Source organism: Aulonocara sp. 'chitande type north' Nkhata Bay, linkage group LG11 (genome assembly GCF_057382095.1).
Source record: "Aulonocara sp. 'chitande type north' Nkhata Bay isolate Kocher_YH1m ecotype deep benthic linkage group LG11, A_spYH_male_GT1.1, whole genome shotgun sequence".
Lineage (NCBI taxonomy): Eukaryota > Metazoa > Chordata > Actinopteri > Cichliformes > Cichlidae > Aulonocara > Aulonocara sp. 'chitande type north' Nkhata Bay.
Window position 1 is genome coordinate 18,624,105 of NC_141354.1, and position 27,077 is coordinate 18,651,181.

The 27,077-nt window shown below is 41.9% G+C and overlaps 1 protein-coding gene and 2 non-coding genes across 3 annotated transcripts; 1 reads left to right on the forward strand and 2 right to left on the reverse strand.

Moving 5' to 3' along the window:
- The first annotated feature begins 6,038 nt into the window (after positions 1 to 6,038).
- On the forward strand, positions 6,039 to 6,111 carry trnar-acg (transfer RNA arginine (anticodon ACG)). Its single transcript has one exon. It is a non-coding gene; the product is annotated as a tRNA-Arg (tRNA).
- Positions 6,112 to 6,561: 450 nt separating this feature from the next.
- Positions 6,562 to 6,634, reverse strand: trnar-acg (transfer RNA arginine (anticodon ACG)). Its single transcript has one exon. It is a non-coding gene; the product is annotated as a tRNA-Arg (tRNA).
- A 2,037-nt stretch (positions 6,635 to 8,671) lies between these two features.
- Positions 8,672 to 26,911, reverse strand: limd1a (LIM domains containing 1a). Its single transcript, XM_086310889.1, has 8 exons — positions 25,120 to 26,911; positions 19,418 to 19,519; positions 15,234 to 15,301; positions 13,916 to 13,978; positions 13,234 to 13,364; positions 12,155 to 12,206; positions 10,445 to 10,513; positions 8,672 to 9,894 (listed from the first exon to the last, which is right to left on the reverse strand). The coding sequence occupies exons 1-8, from the start codon at positions 26,330 to 26,332 to the stop codon at positions 9,760 to 9,762; spliced, it is 1,833 nt and encodes a 610-aa protein (XP_086167015.1). The 5' UTR covers positions 26,333 to 26,911; the 3' UTR covers positions 8,672 to 9,759.
- Between the last annotated feature and the right edge of the window lie 166 nt (positions 26,912 to 27,077).

The following is a 27,077-nucleotide window of genomic DNA, read 5'->3' on the forward strand; positions in this document are numbered from 1 at the left end:
ATCTATAACTGATAGTCTTCCTCTGTGCATCTTTCTCTTTTACTGCATTGGCTCTGTGTTTGGGGTCATTGTCATGCTGAAAAATGAAGCTGTAACTAATTGGACATTTTAAAAGATGTTGTTGTGTGGTGGACCAAAATCTGATGGCCCTGCTTTCATAATTCCATCAATTCTGACAAGATCTCCACCACCACAAATGTAGCCCCAAAGCATGACAGAAGCCTCCACTGTGTTATACAGATGGCTGTAAACACCCACTGCTGTACAGCTCTCCTGGCTCCTCAGTAAACACCAATAATACAAACCAAAAATGTAAAATTTGGATTAATCACTCTGTCAGACCTGTTGCCACTGATTTTCAGTCCAGTCCTTGTGCAATTTGGCATACCTCGGCTATTTCTCCCTGTTCCTTCAGTCCAGCCTTCTGGGATTTCCTTACCTGGATGATTGAGCATGCACCAAGACAAAAGAGAAACGTGGCGAAATTGAACAATAGACAAGAACTTCTGGGTTATGGTGTAATATGGCATAACCCACAATGAACAGATCACTTCTATGGTCTATAATAAACTGAAATTACATTAAATATGCAGTGTACTAGAGTCAGGGTAGAGCATCTTTCTTCCTGCCCTCCACTCAGTCAGAGTCTTGGTGGCTGTGGCCTGGCAGCACCAACTGCTGCCAACACTGTTTACATGTGATGGTATTATTCTTCCTTGCGTACCACTTCATTTTTGCCACTGTTCTTCTCCCCCTGCCCTTTTCTCTTATGATAATGCTGGGCGGTGTAAAGCACATCCATGAACCCATCACAGGTTGGTGAGGTACAAGAGAATGGGAGGAGGCAGGAAAGGGCAGGCAGCTGGGTAGGTTTCTTTCAGAGGTAACAAGGAAATGGAACCACTTGGGAGCTTAATCTGTTTCAGTTGGGCCATCCCTGCAGAACAAAGGCAGAACAACCACACAACTGAAATACTTTTGTAATAGCCTCCTTCTCTCTTGATAAGGTAAATAATCTATCAAGTTCTCGACTGCTTTCATTTAATTGTTTAAGATAAGAGATAAGATAAGATAGAACTTTATTAATCCCTCGGGTGGGTTCCTCTGGGAAATTCGATTTCCAAAAAAGCACAGCACCGACAGAAGTTACAGAGTTACAGAATATTATATATATATATACACACACACACACACACACATACACACACATATATAATTACAGAGACAAATATAAATAAAATATACAAAGGGGATAAATAGAATAAATAGGAATAAAAATAAAAATACAAGTGAATTGCACATTTCAAGTATTGAGTCTATTGCACTGTTGACTATTTACAAAAAGTATTGCACAAGGTATTGCACAGTGAGGTGAAGAGGCACTGCAGCTTAGTTGTTCCCCCCTCCTTTGTCCTCCTGTTTCCCCTCCCTCTCCCCTCCAGAGAGGAGTTAAACAGTTTGATGGCGTGTGGGACAAATTACTTAACTATTTCTGTGTGGGTGTATGCGGCAGGTCGGGGTTCTTATCACCAACAAAAGCTGTAAACTTAAAATACAGGGTTAAGTAAAAAATGTAGGCCCCCATATTCTTCTTCATATTTTCCAAAGCCATCCAGTGGGCCGATTGAGACCCCCAGGCCTTATGTTTGTCACCACTAATAATAATTTTGCACCCAATGCTTTATATGAGCTAGTAGCCCCCCACTCAGCCAGAGTCATGGCAGCTGTGGCTTGGCAGTACCAAATGCCAAATTACTGCTGGTGTGTGGTAGAGTCCCCCTCTGCTGACACTGTTTACACATGATTTTATTAGTCTTCCTTACATAACTGTCACTATATTTCTCCTTCTGTCTTTTCCTCTTATAATAGTGCTGGGTGGTGTAAGGCACATCCACCAGCCAAGCAGCTGCAGGTGGGTGAGGAACCATAGGAACCCTTCATACTCAAGGCAGGGATTTTTTTTCGTAGGGTCTTCCAGATTTCTGGCATCCTTGCAGAGTGGATCAGAGGGACAACAAAAGTGTTGCAGCTCCTCTCTCCATCCTATGCCTCAGTCAACTGCTTGAGCATGACTTCCTCACCGTCCTCATCTCTGCTTTGGTGATGTAGCTTGTCACATCTGCTTCTGTAGGGCACATGTGACTTGTTTCCTTGCTTCTGTGGGCTTAGCTGCCCTGAGTCATTGCAGGTCGCTGTCATGCCACAAAAAGATGTAGCTGGTGACTTGGGCCATGAAACCAGAGTAGAGAGCGTGGGAATCAGTTGGGCATCCAGTAGCAAATCTCCTAGTAACATTTGTTACCCAAGCAGCTGTATACCGGGGCTCACCTGCCAGCTTCCTCACAATCTTCTTGGCGAAGTCCATTTTGATAGCCTGTCCAAACAGGGATGTGATGGAGGCCTTCACTTTATCCAGCCTGCTGAGGACATCTTGGGCATATACCTGCATCAGTCAATGATATTTAGGTCCTGCAGGCAGTGAGAAACTGAATTTGCTTCTCAAGCCAGCTTTTAGCATGCTCTTCCTCCAGTTGCTTTTTTTTGGCTGCTTCTGTTTCCCAACCTACGCTGATGCATGAAGAACACAACCTGGATGTCACATCCCAGCTTGTACAGTATGTCAGAAGACATGGGAAGTGGAATTGCGATGGCCAACATCTAGCTGGGAAATGATGGTGTGGCTCCAGCTGATCATCTTTTGTTTGCAGCTCCTACAGGCAAGATATTCTGAAGCCAAGTAATAAGAGTTGCCGATATCAACTATGAGCTTGATCTACTAATGTAGTCCAGCAGATATAAGATCTGACTTGCAACAGTCTGGATGTGGACAGTACAGCCTCACACGCCACAGCGTCCTATCCATCCAAAGGAACAGGGGCTGGCCAAAGTACTGCTCCAGTGCAGGCAGAGCACTTGAAGTCAGTGAATTGCACATTCTGTCTACCTTTGTGTGGTCCACCTCTGATTGATTAAAGCGCAACCACTTGTACAAGGTTTTGGAAATCCACCTCTGGTCAATATCTGGTAAGGCGTGGATCCAGCCAGCAGGAAGGAAAATTCTCTATTAAACCGATAACAGAGAATAAAAGTACAATAATCTTTTAACTTATATTTTGTGTGTGTGAGAGAGGAACCACATACCTAGCATAATCCAGTACATTTTCAGCCAGTCTGAAGCTTATGGCCCCTGAAGATTCCAAACTGCAGAAGATGGTGTTCATTATCAGGGTCCCCCACCTTGACAGAACAGCCATCCTTGCTGACTCTTTTACCTTCTCAGGTGAGAGAGCTCAGGCCCATGGGCTTTTCTCGGCTTTGACTGTCATGGCCTCTTCTGTGTCAAAGAGACTGGCACAGCCGTCCCCTCTCCTTCTTCTAAATCTAGGATCCATTCTGTTTCAAAAAAGGACAAAAAAACTCGGTCAGTCTCTGATGGGCAATTAATTGTGCTACTCTTACTTTATTTGCTCATGTCCCAATGTGCAAACTAGTATGTTAAACAAACCGTGTAGTATTTAACATTATCAGGGTTGCATATGATAGCTTGCTACATAATAGCTTGTCGCACAATGCTGTATATTAGCTAATAGAATATGAATTAGAATTTGCTCACAACTCTCCTAACTTTAATTTACTTTATTAAAAATAGCTGGGTTAAGTATATATAAACTTTGATTAGCCTTCAGGATGATTATTATTATTATGTTATAAACTTCGACTTACTGTCTTCATGGCAGTCAGAATTTCACTGAAGTTAAGGGGTGGATCCTGGAGACAGTCTTGACAACAGTGATTCCAAAAAGTTGATTCTGTTCATCTGGATGTGGCGTTTTCAGTGGGAGAAACGTTTTGTCACTCATTCAAGTGACTTCTTCTGTCACGATCCTGGGTCTTATGACCCAGTGTTTTGAGTTTTAGTTCATTTTGATGTTTATAGTTTATGTTTAAGCCCTTCAGGTTTTCAAGTTCATTTGTTATCATGCCTAAGTGTTTCTAGTTATTATTTCCCCCTCGTGTTTCCAACTATGGTAAATCTCCCCTGCTCTTCATGTGTTTCATGTCTGTGTCTTACATTGTCAAGTTCGGGTTGTCATGTCTAGTTTTAATGTTTCCTGTTTTATTCTGACAGTGTCATGTGTTCTTTGTTCATTGTATTTAGCTTTCCTCTCCTGGTCCTGTCATTAGGTTTATGTCAGTCAGCTGTTCCCCCATGTGTCTCCACTTCCCCTGATCACCTCATGTATGTATTTAAGCCCTTTGTTTTCTGCATGCCATGTTCAGGTCGTCTGCTCATCCATGTCTTATCTCCAGGTACCCATGTCAGTTCACTATGGTTAAGGTTTTTCATGTTTTGTTATTAGTTCACCCAGTTTAGGTTATTGTTTAGTTTTCACCGATGCCCTATTATTTTGTACCCTCGTTGCTAGTCTCAATAAACGGCTTGTTTTGTTAATCCACACCACGTTTTGGTCTGCGTTTGAGTCCTCCTCTGCAACACATACGGTCTGCCCCAGCCAGACCGTGACATCTTCAGGCTCAGCTGACTGCAGGTCTTATGAGCCCCTGAAACAAGACCCAGGAAGTGGTTATAGAAAGAGGGTGATAGACAATGCTATTGACCGAACCTCATACCACAGGTTATACCCAGAGGAATCTACACCAAGTCTGTATGGTTTACCGAAGATACATAAACATGGTGCACCTTTAAGACCAATTGTCTCTATGATCAACTTCCTTACCTATAACATGTTAAAGAAAAAACACCAAGTCATTGGTTAATAAATAACCAATATTTATTAAATTAATAAATAATAATATTTAATATTATTAATAAATCTTTAAAAGCCTGTTGTAATAGTATGCTCAGGTAGTGATGGATATTTGTAGCTGGTAAAACAACATTGGCACCTTTCCAGCAACTTTTTATCCACATTTCACCTTTATTAGTTTTAACTGCCGATTTAGAAGGCGGGACTAGTCTGTGTGGTTAGATACAGATTGGTTAATTTAGGTGAGCTAGCGAAAGATGGTGAAGATAAACCATTAATATTAGTTTACCTTTGGGAGTGTAGTTACCTGGTTTATTGCTGTGGTGGGCACTCTGTGACGAAATGTAACTAGTGTTTCTTTCTGTATTGTCATTAGCCTGTTCTTATGGAAGAGGATTTGGACCACTAGAAAGACAAAAAAGTAGCCACGTCTTTCTTTTTTGTTTCTTTTCCAGAATTATGACTTTAATCTCCGAATTCTGACTTTTTTCCTCAAAATTCTAATCTCAGAAATTTGAGATCAATCTCATAATTCTCAGAATTAATCTCAGAATTTGTGTCTTTTTCTTAGAATTCTGAGATTAAAGTCAGAATTTTGGCTTTTTTCTTGGAATTTTTACTTTTTTTCAGAATTCTAATCTCAGAATTAATCTCTTTTTATCCACATTTCACCTTTATTTCACCTTAATCACCAAAGTGATACATTAGTTTTAGCTGCCGATTTAGAAGGCGGGACTAGTCTGTGTGGTTAGACACAGATTGGTTAATTTAGGTGAGCTAGCGAAAGATGGTGAAAATAAACCATTAATATTAGTTTGCCTTTGGGAGTGTAGTTACCTGGTTTATTGCTGTGGTGGGCACTCTGTGACGAAATGTAACTAGTGTTTCTGTCTGATTTGCCTGTTCTTATGGAAGAGGATTAGGACCACTAGAAAGACAGAAAAAGTAGCCACGTCTTTCTTTCTTTTTTTCTTTTCCAGAATTTTTATGAAAAAAGTCTGACTTTTTCTCAGAATTCAGAATTTTTTCTCTGAGATTAACCTTAGAATTCTCAGACTTAATCTCATAATTGGTGTCTTTTTCTCAGAATTCTGAGATTAAAGTCAGTATATTGAGAAAAAAGTGTGTTCGACAATTAGCTTGAGACGTCCTGCCACCTTATTTGTGTAAAGCTCAACAGCGACATCTGCTGACCAACGGAGCCTTTTAACGTAAGAGAGGAAGAGTGGTACGCTAACGAATTGCAGGTGTGCACTGAGTCTGTCACGTGGGCCAGTGGCGCAATGGATAACGCGTCTGACTACGGATCAGAAGATTCTAGGTTCGACTCCTGGCTGGCTCGTCGTATTTTTAGCCTTCATTCTCTTATATAAGAGTTAAATGCTGGATGACTTGCTAGAGATGTATAATTCCAAGAAATAGTGGATGTATTGATTATATTGTTTGCTAGTGACCAGAAGAATAAAGAGGCAGGCCTGTTGCCTGAACTTGCTGGAATTTCTAGAAAGATTTGACCAATTCAATGTGGTACAAAGAATCAAAATCGATCAGTTATCAATCAGTCAATTTTCTTGGCAACAAGTACAGCTTCAGTTCAGTTTGGTTGTTTGGGGGAAGACAAAGTTTCTTGGATAAACACAGATAAGTATTATTGTTATAACTATTAGAGGTTGTGTCAGAACCATCACAATACCTACGATCTCGTGGAGATGGAGACGTAATTCGTTCTACGGAAGTGAAAGTAAAACAAGGAAGCTTTCTTAAATTTACATATGAGGAGAGTGGAAAAGAGCGAGCCAGCCAGGAGTCGAACCTAGAATCTTCTGATCCGTAGTCAGACGCGTTATCCATTGCGCCACTGGCCCACGACGGTTTCCACTCGAGAACTTCCTATTTCACAACAGTGTAAGTATTTGCAGTCTAGGTTTACTCGTTCTTTTTCGAGGTCGTCATTTAGGAACGTGGTGGGTAGCCGAAAACGTAATATGGTGACGATTTATCACCTAGCGTAAAATGTTACGCTTTGGGAGTGAGAACGGGTTGAAGTATAACATTAAAAAGAACAATAACTGTTAAATGAATAAATAGTAGTAGTTACAACTTAATGAGAAAAAACTCGGCCTAGTTGCTCTCTATGCCAGCAGGTGACGCCATCGTGCTTATTTTCAGAGCTAGTGAACACGGCGCCTAAACAAATCAGAAGATCATAGGATCGAGTTCTTCCTTGTTGCGTTTTTTTTAGCCAGCCAGTCTGCCTGCGCCTAAAGAGAATGTGTGTAGACTAGGGGCTTCCAACTCCAGTTCTTGAAACCTACTGTCCTTCAGCTTTTAGATCTTTTCCAAATATGGCGATGACTTCAGGCCCTGAAGGCCCCCGTGGACTTGTCCTCCTCTCTGACACATCTTCTGTCACCTGTTACTAAGCAAACTCAAATGCAACAGGTTGCTGAATGCATTCAGGCCTTTGCTCAGGCCTGTTTCTAGATTGTATGTATTATATGTGTTTTGTAGGCATGTATGCAGTTTTAACCTTCTGTAGCTCAGAAGTTACAGAACTCAGTTACTTCTAGCTCCATCAATGGCATCATGGACACCGGGGTCACTGCTCCGGGGTCCACTGGCCTCGTGATTACCTTTTCCAACAATCCTCTGGTGCAAGGAATGAGACAACAACCACAAGTCACCAATATCCCTAGAAATAATGCAATAGAAAGCATTACAGACATCACAAACCCTTTCCATTGTCTGAAGACGGATGTCATCCAGCTCTCCAGCGGGTTGTCGATTCCTGAGTGTTCATGCATAGTTTTAGACAAAGTTTTCAGCCCTTCCAGAGCTCGAGTTACTGAGCCATCTGGGGCAGTGTTGTTGGGGATAAAGGTACAACACGTCTCCGAACATGGCACATACACCCCCTTTCTCCGCCAACAACATGTCAAGGGCCATTTGATTTTGCACTCCCATCAGCGAGGTCGGACCCAACTGTTCCGCAAACCCCTCCATGCCATCTCTGGTTAGGTTAGAGAGTCTCAGCAAGTTATAGTGGACATAATTTATGCAATCAACATTCTTGTTTGGAGTTACCCAGATGAATATACTTTCAAATCCTGAAGCTACTTGGTCTGCTAGTTTATACTCATTTGGAACTCCCCTGGGCACCCCTATTGAGTCAATCCAGGTGGGTGAATTCAATCTTGGGTCATACGCATGTGCCCCCTGGGTCCCTCTCTTTGCCAAAATGTGTCTCTTACGTCTGGCAGCTAAAGCGCATGTGTTGTGTTGTGGTAGGGCTTTTACCTGGTTTCTGATCAGTGTGAGTGGAGCTCCCAGCCGTACCATAGCACATGCCCCCTCACTTCCCAGAGGAACCCGAACCAAAAGAGTGCGGTGTCCACAGTAATAATACAACCCACTTCTAGCCCATGTTCCAATCAGAGTGTTTGGGTCACTTACATTGTTGGTGGTTCTTCCCGTGAGTGTGACAGCACACCAGCTTGGGTCAGTTTCTCCCAATTCGTACTTTACCTCATCCGTTGAAAACTTAAAACATGTATAGTTGCCTTATCTTGACATAATTGGTCCCACTGTTGTCTGCTTTGGGATTAGAGGAAAAAGACTAGACAACAGAGTGCAGTTGCCAGTACTCACTGCACTTTTAGTCAGCCTCAGCATACAGTCGTAGCCCCACTTGTCCTCTGGATACAGTGGTGCGGGCTCTGTAAACAAACGTGGTCTGGCTGAAGCACAGGCAACGCAATCAGATACCTGTTGTTCTTTAGCACCAGCATCTATGCTGAATGGATATCAGCCAATGTTGAAGAAGTTACACTGTTAGCCTGTTTGTCAGCTTAATATAATTAATCAGTAATAAATAACGACGGTGAAAAAGCAACAGGAGACGCTTGTTAAGGGGTCTGAAATAGCAATTTAATAGTCTAAATCAAATTTGGCTTGTTGTATTTTATTAATTAAATATTTCCTTTACAACAATCAAACAGAACACAGTTGGTTACAAAATAAGGACTGCAAATGTCAAGCAAGCAAGCATTAAGTTAGTATATGAATAAAATATGGATGGCAAAAAGCATCAAACCGAAAATGTTCTGGAAGGGAAATAACTATTTAAAGGGGAATTGCCCAAAAAATAAAACAGACAAATGATTATAGGCCTACAGTATATATAAATATTTATAAAAAAAAATGCAATGATCTACAGTTCTAATACCAGCATTGTCATAGGTGCATAGAAAACTCACTTCTATTTCTCCATGTGCTTAGAACAGACTAACAGTATAACCAAGTCTCTCACTTGATAAAACACATTTGGGAAATTATTTTGAAGGATCCTGTAAATTAGCTTTAATTTCAGTGGTCACTGGGACATTTAAAAGAAAAAAACCCATTGATGTTAGCAGGATTTATCCCAAAATAAGGGTTAAAAAAACAAACAAACAAACACACATTTCCCCCTCAGAGTTATACTTCCACTCCAATCTTTGGTTTTGCCAAATCATTCCAGAGATTCCAATTCAGGATTCTTTCAGTGCCATGATGCCCGTCTCTTATACCCCTGGAATTAAGTATCGTTTTATTCTCGTGTGACAAAGATGTGTCTAAGTTATTATATGATGTAACTAAATGTTGAAATTAACAGCAGAAGTTTGGAGGCGAAGTTGAAGGCACACAGTCTAGGATATTTACACAACCAAGGCATTTCATATTTACACAAAGAAAATCTATAATATGACAACACTTCTGGAAAGTCTGCATGCAATGCTTCATTTAAAGTAGGGTTTTGGTGCATTGCAGTACTTCATTATTGGATTCTGCATAAAGGACACTTCATTGACATTCCTGTCAATATACATATCAAACTATATTTCAGGACGTCTCAATCCTTTACAACAAGAATTGCAAATAAATTCCCGAAGTCCATATTTTGCAGTTCCTTCTCCGATCCATCAGGTGTCTCCCACCACCTGGAGCGCTGTTAGTAGGAGGCAGCAGCGACTGAAGAGGAGCGGCCAGGCTGGATGTGCTTCAGGTGGCAGGAGTGGCAGAGAAGGTGTCCGTTCAGCGGGTAACAGCGGTGACCTTCCTCATCGTTCAATTCCATCTTACAGTCCTGCACAGCATAAAGCAGGAACATGGCTGAGACATGTCTACTGAGTGAGCTTCAGCAGATAGAACAGTTGACAAAGGGTGTGATTGTTGCTCTGTATTGATCTTGGAAGATTTGACAGCAATAATGGCTCTGGTCAGCAGGGGTTTTCTTTTGTGCTGCAAGATTTCTTGAAAGAAATGTTTCTAACACTAGATTTTGTGTTTTGAACAACCTGAAAGACTTAAAAATAAAAAAATAAAAAAAGCTGAGAAGAAACCATCCAGTAGTTACACAGAGGCACTTCTCACAGCTCAGTGATTATGAGAAAAAAAAAAGAAAGAAGAAGCTGTCATTCATGCAAAAGAACAAACAACGGGTACTTGAGAAAATGATCAGATGGTGATGATGAGGTGTTGCATACCTGCTCTGCTCAGCACAGCATAATTACCAAGACTGTAATTAAGATCGGGGATCTACTCATTATAATTTCATTTAATGAGCTATTCAGAAAGCGACTGGCTAAAAGCCACTAAAACACACACATTTTACATTTCGAGGTGTTTTTACTTACCTCACAGTGATAACATTCAACATGATAGTCTTTGTCCATGGATACTACTCGAATGGTTTCATCAGACCCCTGGAAAAAAACAAAAAAACCCAAACAAACCACTGAAGGTAATATCACTAGAAAATGCTCCACTCTCTCCTTCTGTTCAACTTCTCAGTTTGACAAAAGCTTCAAAAGATCGATAAGAAGCCCAGGGACGTCAATGCAAGCCACGAGCTGAATGATCTGTAACTCCTCTGCATCACAACTTTGGAGCTCAAGTGCTTGGCAATCATCTTGGCGAGTGTTGAGACATGACTGCCACTGGTTGCTCCAGTATCAGAGCAGTTTCATTCTATGTTGTGAATGTACTCAATTTATTTCTCCCTCCCGTCAAACGATAACTCAGATGAGCCCTCACATTGTTTTGACCAGCTTGAAACTTGAGCTCTGTGTTTGGGTCTTAAGGATTTATAATCAATCACGTTCTTACTGAATGACAGTCCATGTGTAAAAATAGCTGATCATGCTCTACTCCTACAGTTTCTTAGTCATCTTAGCTTTATGGTTCTTCTCACAGTCTTTGCCCTCCTGTGAACCTGAGCTAATCATTCTCTACAGTAAAGATAAAAACCCGGCACTTTATGATCATATCCTGTACACAGGTTCACATTTCAGCTCCAAATTACATATACTTATCTGGATACTGAGTAATTTTCTCAGCACCTATGTGCTACAACACAGTGGTTACTGTAGGCAAGCTGGACTGAGTGGATCTGAAGTTTAAATAAATATTTCAGATATTGTCCAGTCACCAGAGAAGTAAGGTATTTGAAGCTGCCATAGAGGAGTTCAAATGTCAGCGCTGCTTTTAACCAACAAAGCTGCGTCCTTATGGTGTAGAGATGAAGGTGTTTACTATGAACGGTGCCCAGTTTACTCTGGCTAGTGGCCTTGATCGCATTTTATTTATTCTCTTTACTGTCTGTGCACTTCCAGGCATACAGGTCTCTCATACCATATTATGAATTACATTTTTAATATGAAATTATATTTACTTGGATTTCTACCCAGATTAGTTTTTACCTTATTGAGACAGGCGTTTTTTGTGTCATATTTTATTTGATTGATTTAAGCTGCTTATTATACTGTATGGTTGTCTTTCACTTATTTTTAACTGATGTAACCAAAGAATTTCCCACCCTTTGTATAACTAAAATATATCTTATGTGGGTATAAAAACATGATTTGTGTTGTGCCAGTTTGATATGGTAAATTAAATTAACACCTGCATATATAAAGGGATGAGTAGCCAACTGGACATCTTTTTTTTTTAATTTCACTTTTTTGATTTACAAATGAACAAATATGCACAAAAGAGAGGATTGATAATTTATCAGCTAACATTAGCAAACTTAGTAAACAATTTGTTAACGGGAGGAGTGATTTAAAAACGTCCTGCTGCATGTGACAGTTGTTGGTTTAAGTTTACAGAAAGAGCAAAACAGTTTGTGTGTCACAGGCTGTAAACACGTTTGATTCTACTGTGTAGTTGAGCGTTTTTCAAGTGGCCGTTTGTGGAACTAAATGTTCACCACCTATTATTTTTTTTAAACCCAGGACAAAGTATTTTTTGGTGTTTTCTTTTGAGAAAAGCTCAAAATGTTCAAATGCACATTGCTGATGTTACCCAAGTAAAACAGCAGAGAAAACAAGGTGGCGATAGCTTACCTCTGAGGGCAGGATTGGCTGGTTACAGGCAGCACATTTAGGTGCAAGGACCCTGGGAAAGTAAGATGGAAAGAGAAACTTTTAAAGACTTTTTTAAAACTTAACTGAAAAAACAAAAAAACAAAACTGTAACGACTAAGGTAAATGTAGTAACTAAATGAGCTGAATTAAAATGAACTCTATCCAGACTTTAAAGATCACAATTCAAATGCAGTGTCCCTTTACCAGACGTTACACCCCCCCCCCCCTCCCCCGCCTCCTGATTCAGCTAAGGAAATGCCAGGTCTGCAGATGTGCTGGCTTCACTTCACACACGTGATTCCCCAAATCCAAGAATGAGTAGAAAATTAAAGCGCAAACTGGATTCATTATTTCCACACACGTGGCAGGCACCTGGAAGTCTGAGGAAAAAACAAAGGGTCTCTCAGTGTGGATGGGCATGACTGTGGCCAAAAGTCACATAGCTGTATACACAATAAGGCTTGTCTGATTTAATCAGCGTAGAGAACATTTGGGGGCTGCCAGGCAGAGATCGGCCACGTGCTTGGTTCTGCTGTACATGCTGTCCCAGCAGGAAAAAAAACAAAAAAAAAAAAAACAGCTGGAACTGCAGAGCCGCTGTGGAGAGCGAGCCTTTACAGGTGCTGCACATTCAAATGTGATTGCAGTTTGTCAAAGTGGTTAACAGTTCCCACACATGGATTCATACATAAAACCTTTCAGACCCCTACTTGTATTGCAGATTATGTCCAATAATGGCAAGAGCCATGGCTCTGTGCCACTAGTCACACCTCTAACTGGACAGTGATATTTTCTTTCCTCCCTCCCCCTCTCTCTCTTGCCCCCTGCCAGAATAAACTTCTCATGTGTCTGCCACATGTGGCAGAGGGAAATTTAGTCAACCCGTGCAGGCCTTCTCAACCTGATCCCGCCATAGCAGAGGAAAGTTAAAGGGCTGTGCTAGTGAGTTCAATTGGAACATGAAACCTGGACATGTTTTCCCAGCGTCACTTTAAACTAAATCCACCCCAGACAAATCCAGGTGCTCCTTTAATTACTGTGTAACAAGCGACACTCACCTGTGGTAGTCTTTGACACAGTAGATCCTATTTTCGGTGTCCACAGTGAAGGGCACTCCATCAAGGCTCTCGTTACAGATGACACAGCGGAAACAGCCTGGGTGGTACGACTTCCCGAGGGCCTGCAGGATCTATGGAGAGGAATGAGTAACACGCTTCATGTTTCTTGGTATTTTGAATGGTCATCATATAAAAAAAAAAAAAAAAGGAAAAAAAAAGAGAGAACATTTTGGTGGGTTAACTGAGTCATCATCACAGCCCAGAATAGTCTAAGACAAATAACTCAGCAAAATACAAGAAGCAAGCTTACCTACCAAACAAATCACAAAGATTGACCCAATTTTAACACATTTTATTTACAGCAAGAAAAACTAAGAAATCTCCTTTACTCAGCCTACTGAATGGTTAACATATGCAGACTCATGCCAACAGAAATACTTTACTTCCTGACTTGTGATGACATCACATCGGGGTGTTTCTAAACCACAAGCCTGTGTGTCTGTGTTTGAGGAGACAGACAAAGACACAGAGCCAACGCTCTTTATTAAGTCATCATCCAGATGTGTGCACTGAATGCTCATTTAGGATGAAGTAACCACGTTTAGTGCCGAGATCACCAGACTCTGACACACAAAAATCACACAGAAGCCCATTCAGCTGACGAGAGGAACCCAACAGTTACCATGTCCATGATCAAGTGTCCGCAGGCGTTGCACTTGTCTGCAGACTGCTGGAAACCAGAATACTACAACAGAGAAAACACAAATATGGTTTATTAACGGATTTTCTCACAATAGAACCCCTCAACAGCTCCACAGTGTTTACCCTAGGCCAAATCCCAGGCCATCTGGGCAGCTGAACTAAAACCATCTCTACAGTTTGTTGCAGTAACATTTGCTTCAGTGACATTTTTTCCGATTTAGTCACAAAGTCAGTACAGTGTAGTTTGTTTTGAGTATATTTAAGTATTTCAAAAATATTATGTAGGAAAATATCAGTGAGAACAGTGCACACGTACAGGCCTGGCAGAATACATATGCATATATCACCACTTCATACAGAGAGCAAAGCCGGAGCAAATTTAACTCAGTATAAATGTTGATTTTAATTGAGAAGCTACGAGCTTTTGGTGGAAGGGCAATTACAGGAGGTTTTACACAGAGAGGGCTCGCGGGGTAAACAGACACAGGGCTGCTGAGAGAGCAAGAATGAATTTGTAAAATACTTTTCACATGAACGCAACATAAACACCAGCTGTAAAACGCAGACAAAAAAATTCATGACAAATTCTAACTTAGGCTTTTAATTGAGTTGAATGCATCCATGATTATGCACAGGGAATGTTCTTTCAATTTTTTGCAAAGTACACGTGGGAATACTCTGATGGTCCAATTGGCCTGACTGCCCTCCAACCCATCAGCAGTAGGAAAGCTGTTTCTCCAGTAACAGACCTCTTTCCAGTCTCATTTTAAGGAAGTTATTCACATTGAATACTGGAAATTCTCTAAACTCTGTCAGAAGGTCATGTCTCTGATTGCCATTTGCATTCAAGTGGAATGAAGCAGTTTTCAATGATCATGGGTTGGATTAAGGAACGATGTACACCCCCCCAAAAAAAAAAACCCAACAAAAAAAAAAAAAACTTCTTTGAGCAGCTCCCTTATTTACAAGGGGTCGCCACAGTGGAGGGATATTTGATTTGGCAGACATTCCTATGCCGAACGCCCTTCCTGATGCAACGCTCTTTGGGACACTCGTCTCTTTCTGGTCTTGAACTGGCGATCTTGCGCACAAATGGTGGGAACCTGTGATTTCTGGTATTTTAGGCAAATCACAAAGTTATCTGATTTTAGAAATGAGCCATGACAGAAGGATACTGACTGGCATCTAAACTAAATCTAATGCTTTTTTTTTTTGCATTTTTAAGTCCCAGTGATGGTTATCAGACCATAAAATCCAGTTTAAGAAAACTAAATATTGACTCTTTATCGACTGCTCACCAGGAAGTCTTCTTCACAGAAAACCTTCCCTCCAACATAGTAGAAAGCTTTCCCTCTCAGTCTTCGACCTGCAGAACAGAGAGAACAGTCTATTAGCATCAAAGTTGTCCACAGCTTTGACTAACAAAATCGTCTTATTCCCTCTTACTGAAATACGAACGTTAGGCAGTTTAGAACAGGCTTGAAAAGATAACTTAACGACAGAAAGTTGAACTGTCATACTGGAAAGTCTTACATGAGCCACGAGCTTCATCTCAGAAAATAGTTACACCACGACTAAGGCATTAAGAATGTAGTGATTAATGACAGCTATTCAAAAGGTAATGGGCCGTCTTGCAGTATTCATTACGTCCTGCTGAATTCCAAGCAGATTAATCAAATTCAGGGATTCACAGTGTCTTGGTGTCTTAATATAACACTACTGTGGCACAGATCAGGCAAGGAACACATCTGGATCTAACACATGCAGATAAAGGGCTCATTAAATCTAATTATTGGACAGGTAAACTGATTAAAGAGTGCCCTGTTGAATGTCATGGACACCATAGGCCAAATCCTCCAATAATGCACTGCTCTTCTTTGTTCCTATCCAATGTCCTTACACATGCTGGGTATGCTTACTTTTTGTCAAAACACACGTACCAAGCCCTTGTGTGCTTCACATAGCTACGCCTGCCCTGGTCCCACAGGAAGAAAGAACATTCCTCGGATTTTGGAAGTGGGGAGATGAGGGAGGGGACAGCAGAGAGGGAGGGGTTCACCTTAGTGAACCGCAGTCTTCTTTATCTCTCAGGCTCCATCCCACAATCTGTTTACTTTTTTTTGTGTAACCAGTCTACTTGTTCCAGGAGACAGATCCACATCCTAACCTATACCAATTAACAAAAACAAAAAGCCTTTTCATGATAGAATAAGTACTGGGGCTTTTTTCTCGGAAAATGATTTCTCATTGCTTCATCTTTCAGCTAATTGTTTGACGATTTAAAGTCATAACTGGACTGTTTGGAAGCAATGAGCTGGAATAAAAAGTAAAATGAGATCTAAACCATGAAACCTCATGATTTCTATTTTTCACTGGGTAGCACATTAACTTCTTCAGGAATTTACAAGTTCATGATCCCATTTTAACTGAGTAAAAATGACCATGCATTACCAAAGTGTCGCCTAGACTACCTAAAGAAGAGCAAAGTCATTCTGATCAGACCAAGGTGGGGAACTGGCCGTGAGTAATTACTGATAGTCCTGGAACTGTGTCCCTAAAGGAAAAAGGGAAGGATGAAGGGGATGAAAGTGAATTATGGACCATTCCTCTTCTTCACATTCTTCTTCTTTTTTTTTTTTTAAGTGAGTCACAGAGGGAAGGCTTTGCACAAAGATAAGAGCTTAATTAAAGTCAGGAGTCAGCAGTGACGGTTTGAAAAGCACAAGAAACGACGACTACGGCGCTTTCATAAAAATGTAAAACACCTGAGGGACAGAGCCAAAACACAGGGCCGGGTTCTAATTAAGCAAATCTATGAATTCCCTCATGTGATCCCATTCAGAAAATGAGCAACTCCTAATGACCCTGCCATGACTTCCCAATCAAGCCTCAACCTCAACGAATCAGGTCCTCAACTGTGACATGTCAGAGATTGTTCTCACCTTAAAATCATTTCCTGTTCTATGAAATCACTGATGTACTTTTAATTTACAAAGAAAATGAGTATTTTTAAGACTTCTTTGAACTTCGGTTGTTTGGTCAAGACCCTGAAAATGTAGCCTCCAGATGTTAACATACCAGCAAACTGAAGGACCAATAGGATCCTGGCTTGTATCCTCCAGAGCCTGCAGACTGACTTGTATTATGGGCTGATATCGAGAAAGCAGAATCTGTTTATCACTGTTCTTTGCTTCACTGCTGCAGTTCTAGGCTATCATAGTAAAATAAATGTGAAAAACAAACCACAACAACCACAATTTCCTTTTTATTTCCATCAAGATTAACTCTACAGATGCAAGTTTTCCTGAGTGTCTCCAAGCATATAAATTTAAGAAGCTGTTTTTAATTTTTTTTCTTCTGAATTACACTTTTTTTTTTTTTTTTTTTTTTTTAAACAGTTCCACAGACCATCTGAGAAGTAAAACTTGGGCTTTTTCTCTCTAACTGAAACTGTGTTTTTACCTTTAAATGTCTGTAAACAGTAAATGATTAAACTAGAAGGAAGACCCCTGCAGCGAAGTGCTGAATCTCAGACGTGCAGCCTGAGCGCTCTTGGCCACCAGGAATGTCCGCCTGCCTTTCACAGTCACCTGGGGGGTGTGTGTGTGTGTGTGTGTGTGTGTGTGTGTGTGTGTGTGTGTGGGGGGGGGGGGGGGGGGGGGCAGATTGGTAGACTGAAAGCCTAGAAGGAGGTTCATGGTCATAAAATCTTATGCAACTCAACACATGTAGCAGTTATGCTGACACACACATTTTGGAGACAGGAGAAAAAAAAAAAAAAAAAAAAAGGGGCAATGCTTAATACATGAGTACTGAGTAGCTGACTCGATTATGCAGCAAGTATTACATATGCATTTATATTTTTCGTTATGTTCCTGTGTGCTGGCTCTGTATTGCGTGGTAAATGGTCTCCCTGTCTCACACTGTACTCCCAGCTAACACAACAGCGCCTACTGTCCTCCTGGAGCTGGGGCTACAGAGGGCCCCCATGCCTGCATTCCTCCCCAGATGAGATGCTTTCCCCTGGGGCCGCTCGGAGCAAACACAACCCTAATGCCCTCGCTTGTAACAAGCCATGAGAGGTATGTGCTGTGTAAACTTTCTCCCACCACTTCAGGAATCAGCTACACTCTGAGCCACCATGTAAACCCTTAGAGACATGCAGTCCTTTCCGTTAATCGTCTTCATGCCTGAATGAGCGCCGTTGTCACTTCTTACTAGTATAAATGTTACTAGGTACAGCTATATTAGGACTGTGCCCATCTCTCTTACTTACTTTGAAATGCTCAGTTCCTTAAAAACATGATTTGTTATATTTTAACACATTAACAGATAAAATCTTATCTCATGCACTGTTTCTAATTTGCAACTTGCGTTCGTTTTTGATGCATTTTTGGCAGCTCCTTTAAATCCATACTGTTACATACATGTCTGAAGGAACATAAAAATTAATGAGATCCATGTCTGAAATCAGGTCTACAAGATACTGCTAAACCCAGCAATATTATGCATCTCTTATCATAATTCAGCTACACCATTTTCCTCACAAACAAACATGACGGAGGGTAAAGGGAAATAGAGGTGTTAATTACACATTTGAGTGTATAACCAGAAAGGTCAGCAGTGGTACAGAATAATGAGCCTTGGCAGAGATCTCCAGAGTGCCACAAATACCCTGCATACCCATGATCTGATAATTGGGACAGAGATTTTAATGGTTGAAGCCATGAGTGAGGTCATGCTTTAGTGGGGGAAGGAAATTAACATCTAGCTACAGGTCAACCACAAACCATAAGTAATAGGTCGAAAGCGACAAAGTAAACTAAACCCTTTAAATATTATTTAGCACAACGTTGATAGAATCCACAGGATCTATACGTGCGGCCGTTCCCACACTTTTCATTTAAACTCAAAGTTGAAAAACTGCATCTGCCCCCGGTAAGCAATATTTAAAGAAACACACAAACAAATGAGAGATTTAGTTTTTGAAGTCGATGCCAAAGCATCTTTGAACAAATAAACCCTGTAGCCAACCGGTCCAGTGTGAAACAAGCCACTCTTGTTTCCGTCCATGTGCCACAAAGCACACATTCCTCCCAAGTGTGGATGTGGGTTTAAGAGTTGAACTCCTTAAAAACACTCAGAGAGACACTAAGTATTATTCGAAAAGCTAGCTTGTTGAAAGACAGATGAATTAGGCCGGCAAAAAGACTTTTAGTATGCCTTTGTCTGGGCTGAACGAGTGACTGGCACACCCAGAAACCAAACACTAGCAGCAGAGGACAGTAATCCCTAAATAATTGCATGTTTTTGCTTGGGGGCAATGAATGAGCAAAGAAGAAGGTACCACTTTGATTCAAGAGTAGAGCTTCTTTGGCAGCCTGTTAGTTAGGAGGTGACAGCAGCTTTATGTGTGGAGAAAAGTGTTTAAATGGGAGCAAAAGTGAGAGTATGCAGCACACGGGAGTTTGTGTGTACTTACTACAGGCGCTGCAAGTGAAGCAGTTGTCATGGTAGAGGCTACCCATAGCCTGGCAGGCTTGATTGGCTCCATGCACTGCCTTATTACACTTCACACACGGCCCTGGAACAGAACACAGGCAAGAAGACACACATTTAACCAACATGGCTGTCACGGTTCAGGTAAATTCATGTTACTACAGCACAAGATATTAATTTCAAATATAAAAACAAAAGGTTATTTCATCAGTTTCTGGAGAGAGAGAAGAGAAAACTTCAGGAAGCTGGTTTAGACTGAAAGGGGAAACACATCAGTATTTGCTTATTTGACTTGGCTTGAAGACTTAGAAGTCTATTAATAAAAGAGCTGATAAGAATTAGAGCAGTCCTACTTTTACAACATACACAGTTAATGTGTCCCGATATCAAGACATGGGAGTGTAGCTAATATTCATACACACTCACGTCCAAGTCGTGTTATTTTTTCTCTCTCTCTCTCTCTCTCTCTCTCTCGTTGGGTGAAGATTACTATTTCTGTCCTTTCAACAAGCCTTTCACATGATGGCACGCCAGGAACATTACATAACCTCTCCCTTGACTCTGGACAGCTCCTGAGCAACACAAGGTTACCGTGTGATCAATATGCAACTATTTATACCGAGAGCTGCATGAGGATTGAGAGAATTTCCAGAGAACCCTCCTCTGAGCAGAAACAGTAGGACATGGTATGATAAGGCAAACTGACATATGGACCGCCATCGCTGCTGACTGATGGGCTGCTAAATCAATCAGTGAGATATGACTACCTAATTGTTAAAACAGAAAGGGCGATGACACCGATGGAGGATGAAAGTGAGACCTCAAGTTTCTATTTTAGTGAGGGGGAAGTTAAGTAAAGGCAGGCATGAGGTTATTTGCGTGTGTTTTTAATAGTAAAACTCCCCAGAGACTAAGAAATGGAGCTCAGCAGAAGAGTGTTACAGCCCAGCCCAGCCCAGCCCAACCTAACACAGCTCAGCTTCTCCAACACTGACAAAGAAACTTCTGTTTCCATTGTATCCAACACTCATCATATGACTGTGTCCTCCACAAACATGCTGTTACATTTAATAGCGCTCATCAAATGATTCTCAAAACAGACTTCCAGTAATACAGTTGGGCTATATATACATATATATATTTATAATTCAGCTAAACCTCTCCTGATGCCACCACAGAGTGCACATCATCAGGGGCCCCACTGGCTGGAAAGAAGATTTAGAGATGACAGAGGGATATTATTAGAAAGCCAAAGAATGTTGCTCTTATGTAAGCTCTTTGTTTACATGAAAACATGATAAAGCAGTAATACGAAGACTAAAATACCCTATTTGAATAAGTCAAGATCAAATCTCAAGTCTTCTTAAAACCAAAAAAAACCAAAAACACAAAACCAAAAACAGAAGAAATGGTACAAATACAGCACAGAACACTGTTTTTTCAGGGGGGGGGGGGGGGGTTACATTTGATTTGTATGCACTACAAGGGAAAACAGGCTAAAAATGTAGTGTCACTTTAGTTTTCCTGTTTTAAAACTTAAAAAAACAAAACAAACTGTTACTCACTGTTGCAGTTTGTGCTTCACTCACTTTAACATGAGTCACCTACACCTACATTAACTTAGATGAACACATCCACCACATGAACTCTATAAAAGACACACGCATGAATGCAATACAATAATCTGCTCACACACACACACACACACACACACACACACACACAGAAGTGACAAGTGACACAGCATACCAACTTCTGCCAGTTACTGTAGCACATATACATACAAGTGCACGCACACAGACAAAACCATGCAGATGTGAGCTTGTGAGGATATCCAGTCACATACTTGATCAAAAATAAAACAAATAAATTAGCCTCCAAAAGGCCTGCCAGAGCAGAAGCCAAGAATCCCTGGGAAGAGTTAAGATGAAGCTTTCCACTCAACAGCCAGATGGGATAAATTAATCCTCCATCTTAACGCAACACTAAAAACTCTCCACTGGATGTGTATGTGAAAGTTAGAGGAAGAGGCCAGGGAGAACTCTGGGATGTTGCTTCTTCTTTCTTGAAAGAACTCCTCCATAAATCTAACTTCCTCTCAAGTTCTTGCAGCCAAGGACAAAGCTGCATCCACAAACCTGTCCCTAAATTTCTCAGACTGTCTGCTCATCCATTCAAGCTGCACCACAGGCACCCCTAAACTCGTCTGGGACACCCCCCGCCCCTCCTCTTTGTATCTCAAGACTTCATTTCTTAAATTCCTCACTCTCTTCCTTCAGACATTCCTCAGTGTTCCCTTGGTGCAGCCATTGGCAATGAACTCGTTTTCCCAGAACCTCCAACTGCAGTTAATGCCAATCTACGGAGCCCCTCTGATGACATGGTACAAAAAATAAATAAATTGTGGCTACAAAATACTACTTCGTGCCCTCGAAATAGGTATAACGTGCGCACAAAATGCTAATTTGTGGGCACGAATTGGGTATAACGTGGCAACGAATTACGCATTTGTGGCAACGAAATAGATAGCGTGCGCACATCACATTGATACAATTCCTGGACAGCTGCGTAGCATAAGATTAGACTAAACCTATACACCATGGACATAAACAGTATGAATGAGTTTTATTTTAGGCTGGGAATGAGCTACAAATGCATTTTGAAAAGCCTGCAATGCAAGGAACCATTATTACGGAGAGACATTTAAACAGGATATTGAGAGCCCAGTTGCTTTACAGACGCAAGTACGACCTGGACGCCGGGATAGATTTCATTGTCAACCAACTGCAAGGGCCTGGGAAGGATCACCGTTATCGGTCAAGTGTTTCGTGGCCACTAGGGATGGGTACCGGTGTCCGGTGCCATGATGGCACCGGTTCTGACATAAACGGTAGTAACCAGACCGAAAAGCAGCGCACATTTCGGTGCTTTATTTCGGTGCTTTTTTTTCCTGAGCTGTGATACACTTCTAGCCAATCATTTTACGTTTCCGAGGATAGTAGGCGGGGCCAGGTACGTACGTTCTGTTAGAGCAGAGCTACAGATTAAAAATGTCCAAGGCGAAGCGGTCAAAAGTCTGGCTGTACTTCACATCAAAATATGCAAACTCAGCAGCCTGCAACAAGTGCTTTAAGCTGATACTGTGATACTGTCAAAGGAAGTAACACCAAGAATCCGATTAAACAGCTGGCGACGCATAGCGTTTTTTTTTTTTTAAAGCCAAGAAATGCGCCGTATTTGATGGCAGCAGCAGCCGTTCTTCTCTGCGTGAGTAGCTTAATGTTGTTCGTGTGTAATTTACGTTGAGTAGGCTAACCACGTTATTACATTAATGCATGTAAGGTGAACTAGCAAACATCATCATAGCTACATGCTGCTGTCTTCTTGTTTGATGGCAGATACTCCCTTCACCCTGGCCAAAAAGGCTAAAATGACCAAAGAAAAAGTGGAAAACAGTTAAACATGAGAGGTTTTTGGACAAAATTTGTATTTTTTTTCCATTGTTTAAGCACTGCTTCCAGCCAAGAGTGATACCATATATGCCCCATAGCTGCAGAAAAGGCTAACATTGTTATCTTTTTACAAAAAACCAGCTGAATATGAGAGGTTTTTGGACCAATTTTGTGTTCTCCATTCTTTAAGCACCGGTTTGAGCACCGGCACTGTTTCAAAAGTACCGATTTGGCACCGGTATCAGATAAAACCTAAACAATACCCATCCCTAGTGGCCACAAATAAGTATTTCATGGGCATGTTATACCCATTTCGTGGGCACGAAGTAGTATTTTGTGTCCACAAATTATTTATTTTTTGGACCATGTCATCAGAGGGGCTCCGTACCAATCAGCACAGTATGCAAACAACATAGCCCAATATATGCAGGCATATATCAGTAACTTAATATTCAAGCACTACTACAAACGATTTACAAATTAAAATATTAAAAGAGCTCAAAAGTAGGATTTTTCAGGAGAAACTTAAGCATGTAAAAAATAGCCTACACTAGTTTTTACCCCCCACCTCTGGTATAAAGTGATGACTCAGAGGATGAGCCATGGTCTGGTGGGAAACTCCATATAGGAACTGTGTGGGCTATGTAGGACAGTGTGTGAGAAAATAAAGGCATATATAGCATCATTTTGAAATCTTCAACCCCGGCCTGTTGCACACTGTGCTCTCCCACACATCCACATTGCGTTGGCTATTTGTGCACCTCATCAGTGACTGTGGCGTATGCCAGAGGATCTTTCCTTACACACCAATATAAGCACGTTTGGGAGGGGGGAGTGAGGTAGAAGAAGGCGAATTACATCTGTGACATTCCAGCAGGAAATTCCTCCAGCGAGGATTCATGGTGGGCTACATGTGCGTGTGTCGGGGTCTCCTGCTCTCTCTTCCTTCCCACCATGTTTCTCTCTCGAATCCTATTTTCAAAGATGACTTTGGCTTTGAACACCTGAGGATCTGCATCTGTGATTACAGCCTATCAGCTGATCTCAAAGGCAAGCATCTGTTTTTGTATTTTGTTTCTCTCCCCAGCATGTTTTGCGTATTCATTTTTTGATAGCACCTGCAGTCTGGAGAGAGCAGCTTCAGTGCTACATGCACCAACAGGAGGAATGAAAACCAGAATATGCAGGGTTTTTCCCCCCCAAACTCAACAAGTTGAGAGCAGCGGCTTGTTTGTTCTTCATATGACCCCAAATTCTAACATTTACAGTCACATTGATCAACTTAAACCAAAGCAATCACATAAACTCCTTGGTTTGTCTTTTTGTTAAATTGTTAGCAGTAATTACTCAAATGTTGACAGATTTATATAAAAATTCTCCAGAGATGGAGCTGGAAAGCTGGGAATTTCTTTTAAGTGCTCCTTGCGATATAACGAGGTCAAACACTTTATGCCAAATATTCCCAAGTTTATATCAAACTGAACGGGAGACATTGTAGTTTTCCATGTGCTTGAGCTTGGTGCATGCACAAACCTGACAACGTGCTTACAGAAAGTGCAATCTTAAAAAAAGGGTGCAAGCACAGGTCTCTGTCAGTGACATCATTCTAGTGTCAATCAAACAAACTGGATGAGGGAGGAGCATCAATACAATTACAAACTTAATGCCCCACAGATCCAAAGTGATAAAGCTCTAAGTACAGAGTTAAGGGCCTCAATAGTAATCAATTACCTCCCTGAGATGAGATAAGAGGGTAACAGTCTTCTTTCTGGCCTCTGACATTCTTTTACTGCCAAAGGGTTTGTTGTGGGTAGGCAATTAAGCAATTACATGAGACATGACAAATTAGAAAATTATTCCGTCTGGATTCCAGAGCGGAAAAGGGGGAAAGGACCACCACGGCATCGGTCGACGTGCAGTTTCACAGACAAAAAAAAAAAAAGTGGAAAGTGTTGGCATGTATTCATGTCACCAAAAAAAGAAACACACAAGATGCACGTCTGCAACAGAAACCCACAACAGAAGGATTACAAAAGCTGACAAAGGGTACACGTGTCAATGAATGAAGCAAGTGACCAACTTGCCTCATTCACTGGCACATGTACCCTTTGTTGTTCTTCTGCTCTGGGTTTCACATGTCTCATGGTGGTTTATGTTTTGGACTGTGGTTTGGTGGTTCAGTTGCCCAACTGGCAGAAATCCCCTTGTTAATACTTGCAATCTGAATTCTTACCAAAGTAGTCAGCCTTTGGCTGGGCATCCATCTCTTTTTCCAGTCGCTTAGTGAGGGCTTCTAATTTTATTTCAGCTGCTGAAGGACTTTGTTCAGGTGGATGTGTCAGGACGGAATGACAGGGTAGCTGGACAGGCTTAGAGGAGCCTGGGACTTCAGCTTCAGCACTGTTGGTCTGTCCACAGGCAGGCATTTGGCTCTGACCTTGACCCTGAATGATGCTTTTGGAGACACTGCTTGGGTTTACAGCAGAAGATGTCACCCGGGCTTTGGGCTGAGGCGTTTCAGAAGTTGTAGAAAGGACAGAGGAGGCTGCCACGGGACCATTATGGCTGGCAGATGGTTTAGAAATTGGCGGTGGCGTGTAATGGGACGCAGGCTTGGTGGAGGGCTGCTGCACATGCAATTCAGCTCCTCCTGTGAAGGCACTCAGAGGCAGGATAGGCGCCAGGTCTGGTTTTGCTGAGCCAGAGGGCTCTCCGACCCACCCTTTAACTGGCCCAGCAGGAGATGGTGGACTTCTATTGACAGGTGAAGAAATGGCCTGATTCTGCTGGGATAGAAGACTGTTGAAGGTAGAAGGTGCCTGGGATAGGTGCTGGGATGCACTGCTGCTCCCAGACTCAGACAAAGATGGGGCAGGCTGGCTGTCTCTGGATGGGGCCCAAGCAGGCGGCTGGCTCACTGGGTGACGCGCATGAGAAGGGTTTCCAGAGCTAGGCGGGGAAGGGGTGGTATGCTGGTATGAATGGGGCTCCAAGCGCTCCTTACTGTCGTAATTGTTTCCGTACTCGTAAGTCCTGCTGGTAGGAAGTTCAGACTGGATACCCGTGTGGTGTCTCTGGCCGTCAAACTGTGCGTACTGACTCCCAGCAGCGGTGCTCGGCACAGGGCCAGATAGTAGTGGGGGCTTCGCAGCAGCTTCACTCGGCTGTCTGTAACTGTTGATGGGCGGTCTGTCTTTGGTGTAATGTATGCTGCTGTGACCTCCGTTCATTTTAATGGCCTCGTTGTTTCTGGCTATCTCCTCCTGGTGTTTCTGCATGTGTATTTTAGTCATTTTAGAGGCAAAAACTCTCCTCGTCTCTTCAAAGTCGGGGTTATTTCCCGCATCCCTCCTCATTCGAAACAAGCCATCTCTGGATGCTTCATACATGTTTAGGTCCTCGATAAACTTGCTCGCCTCGAGCCCTAAATCCTCGTATTTATCCATTTTTAAAAATGCGTATCGGCTCTGCTTCAGTAAAGTTGCAAGTAGTTGTATCTAGCCTAGCTTAAACACAAATATCCGCAAACTTTACAGTCAGTAGTCCAACAGCTCGCAGTCTTGAGAGAAGAAAATAAACTTTCCCCCTCCCGCCTGATATTTCCGACCTTTTCCCCGTCCTTTAAACAGTTCGAGCTCCACGTCCTCCTCGGTGAAACTGTCCGTCCGTGAAGCTCAGCTCTGCCCCAAAGAAGCCGCCGTCCGTCTGGTTATAAATGTGAGCCGATCCCAGATCCGATACCCCCGGACGACCCCACAAACCGCCCTCTCCTCCTCCTCCTCTTGCTGTTGCTGCTTTACAGCTTCATTCAAAAACTTTGTCTTTCGCACCTCTGAAAGAAAAACTACTAGAAAGCAGTCAAAAACAGAGAAGTTAACCCAAACCGCCGGAGAACCGCTGGGGCACCGAGCCGTACGTGGCCGCCGGGTCGACAGTTGGAACTTAACGACGGAGCAGTTTGTTCCTTTAAAGGCACAGCGCTCAAATCAAGTAGGACAAGTAAGATAAGAGCTTTCCCACACACCAGCCATTAATCAGCGTTATTTATGTAACCAGATACCATATATCTGGTTTTAAAATAGCTCAGCTCGCAGGCATCCATTCTGTTAACTGTTCCATACATCATGTGTCATCTTTAAAAATATCACCGAGTTGACTCAATTCCCGTTCTTCTTCGAGGAAAAAGAAGAA

Bases quoted from the DNA above. Each gene is read 5' to 3' on its own strand.
- limd1a (XM_086310889.1), bottom strand. From the start codon at position 26,332: ATGGATAAATACGAGGATTTAGGGCTCGAGGCGAGCAAGTTTATCGAG. The intron at 12,207-13,233 runs GTGAGTGTCGCT...TTACTTTCCCAG, and splicing joins TGTGTCAAAGACTACCACAG to GGTCCTTGCACCTAAATGTG. The intron at 9,895-10,444 runs GTAAGTAAAAAC...TATGCTGTGCAG, and splicing joins TTGAATGTTATCACTGTGAG to GACTGTAAGATGGAATTGAA.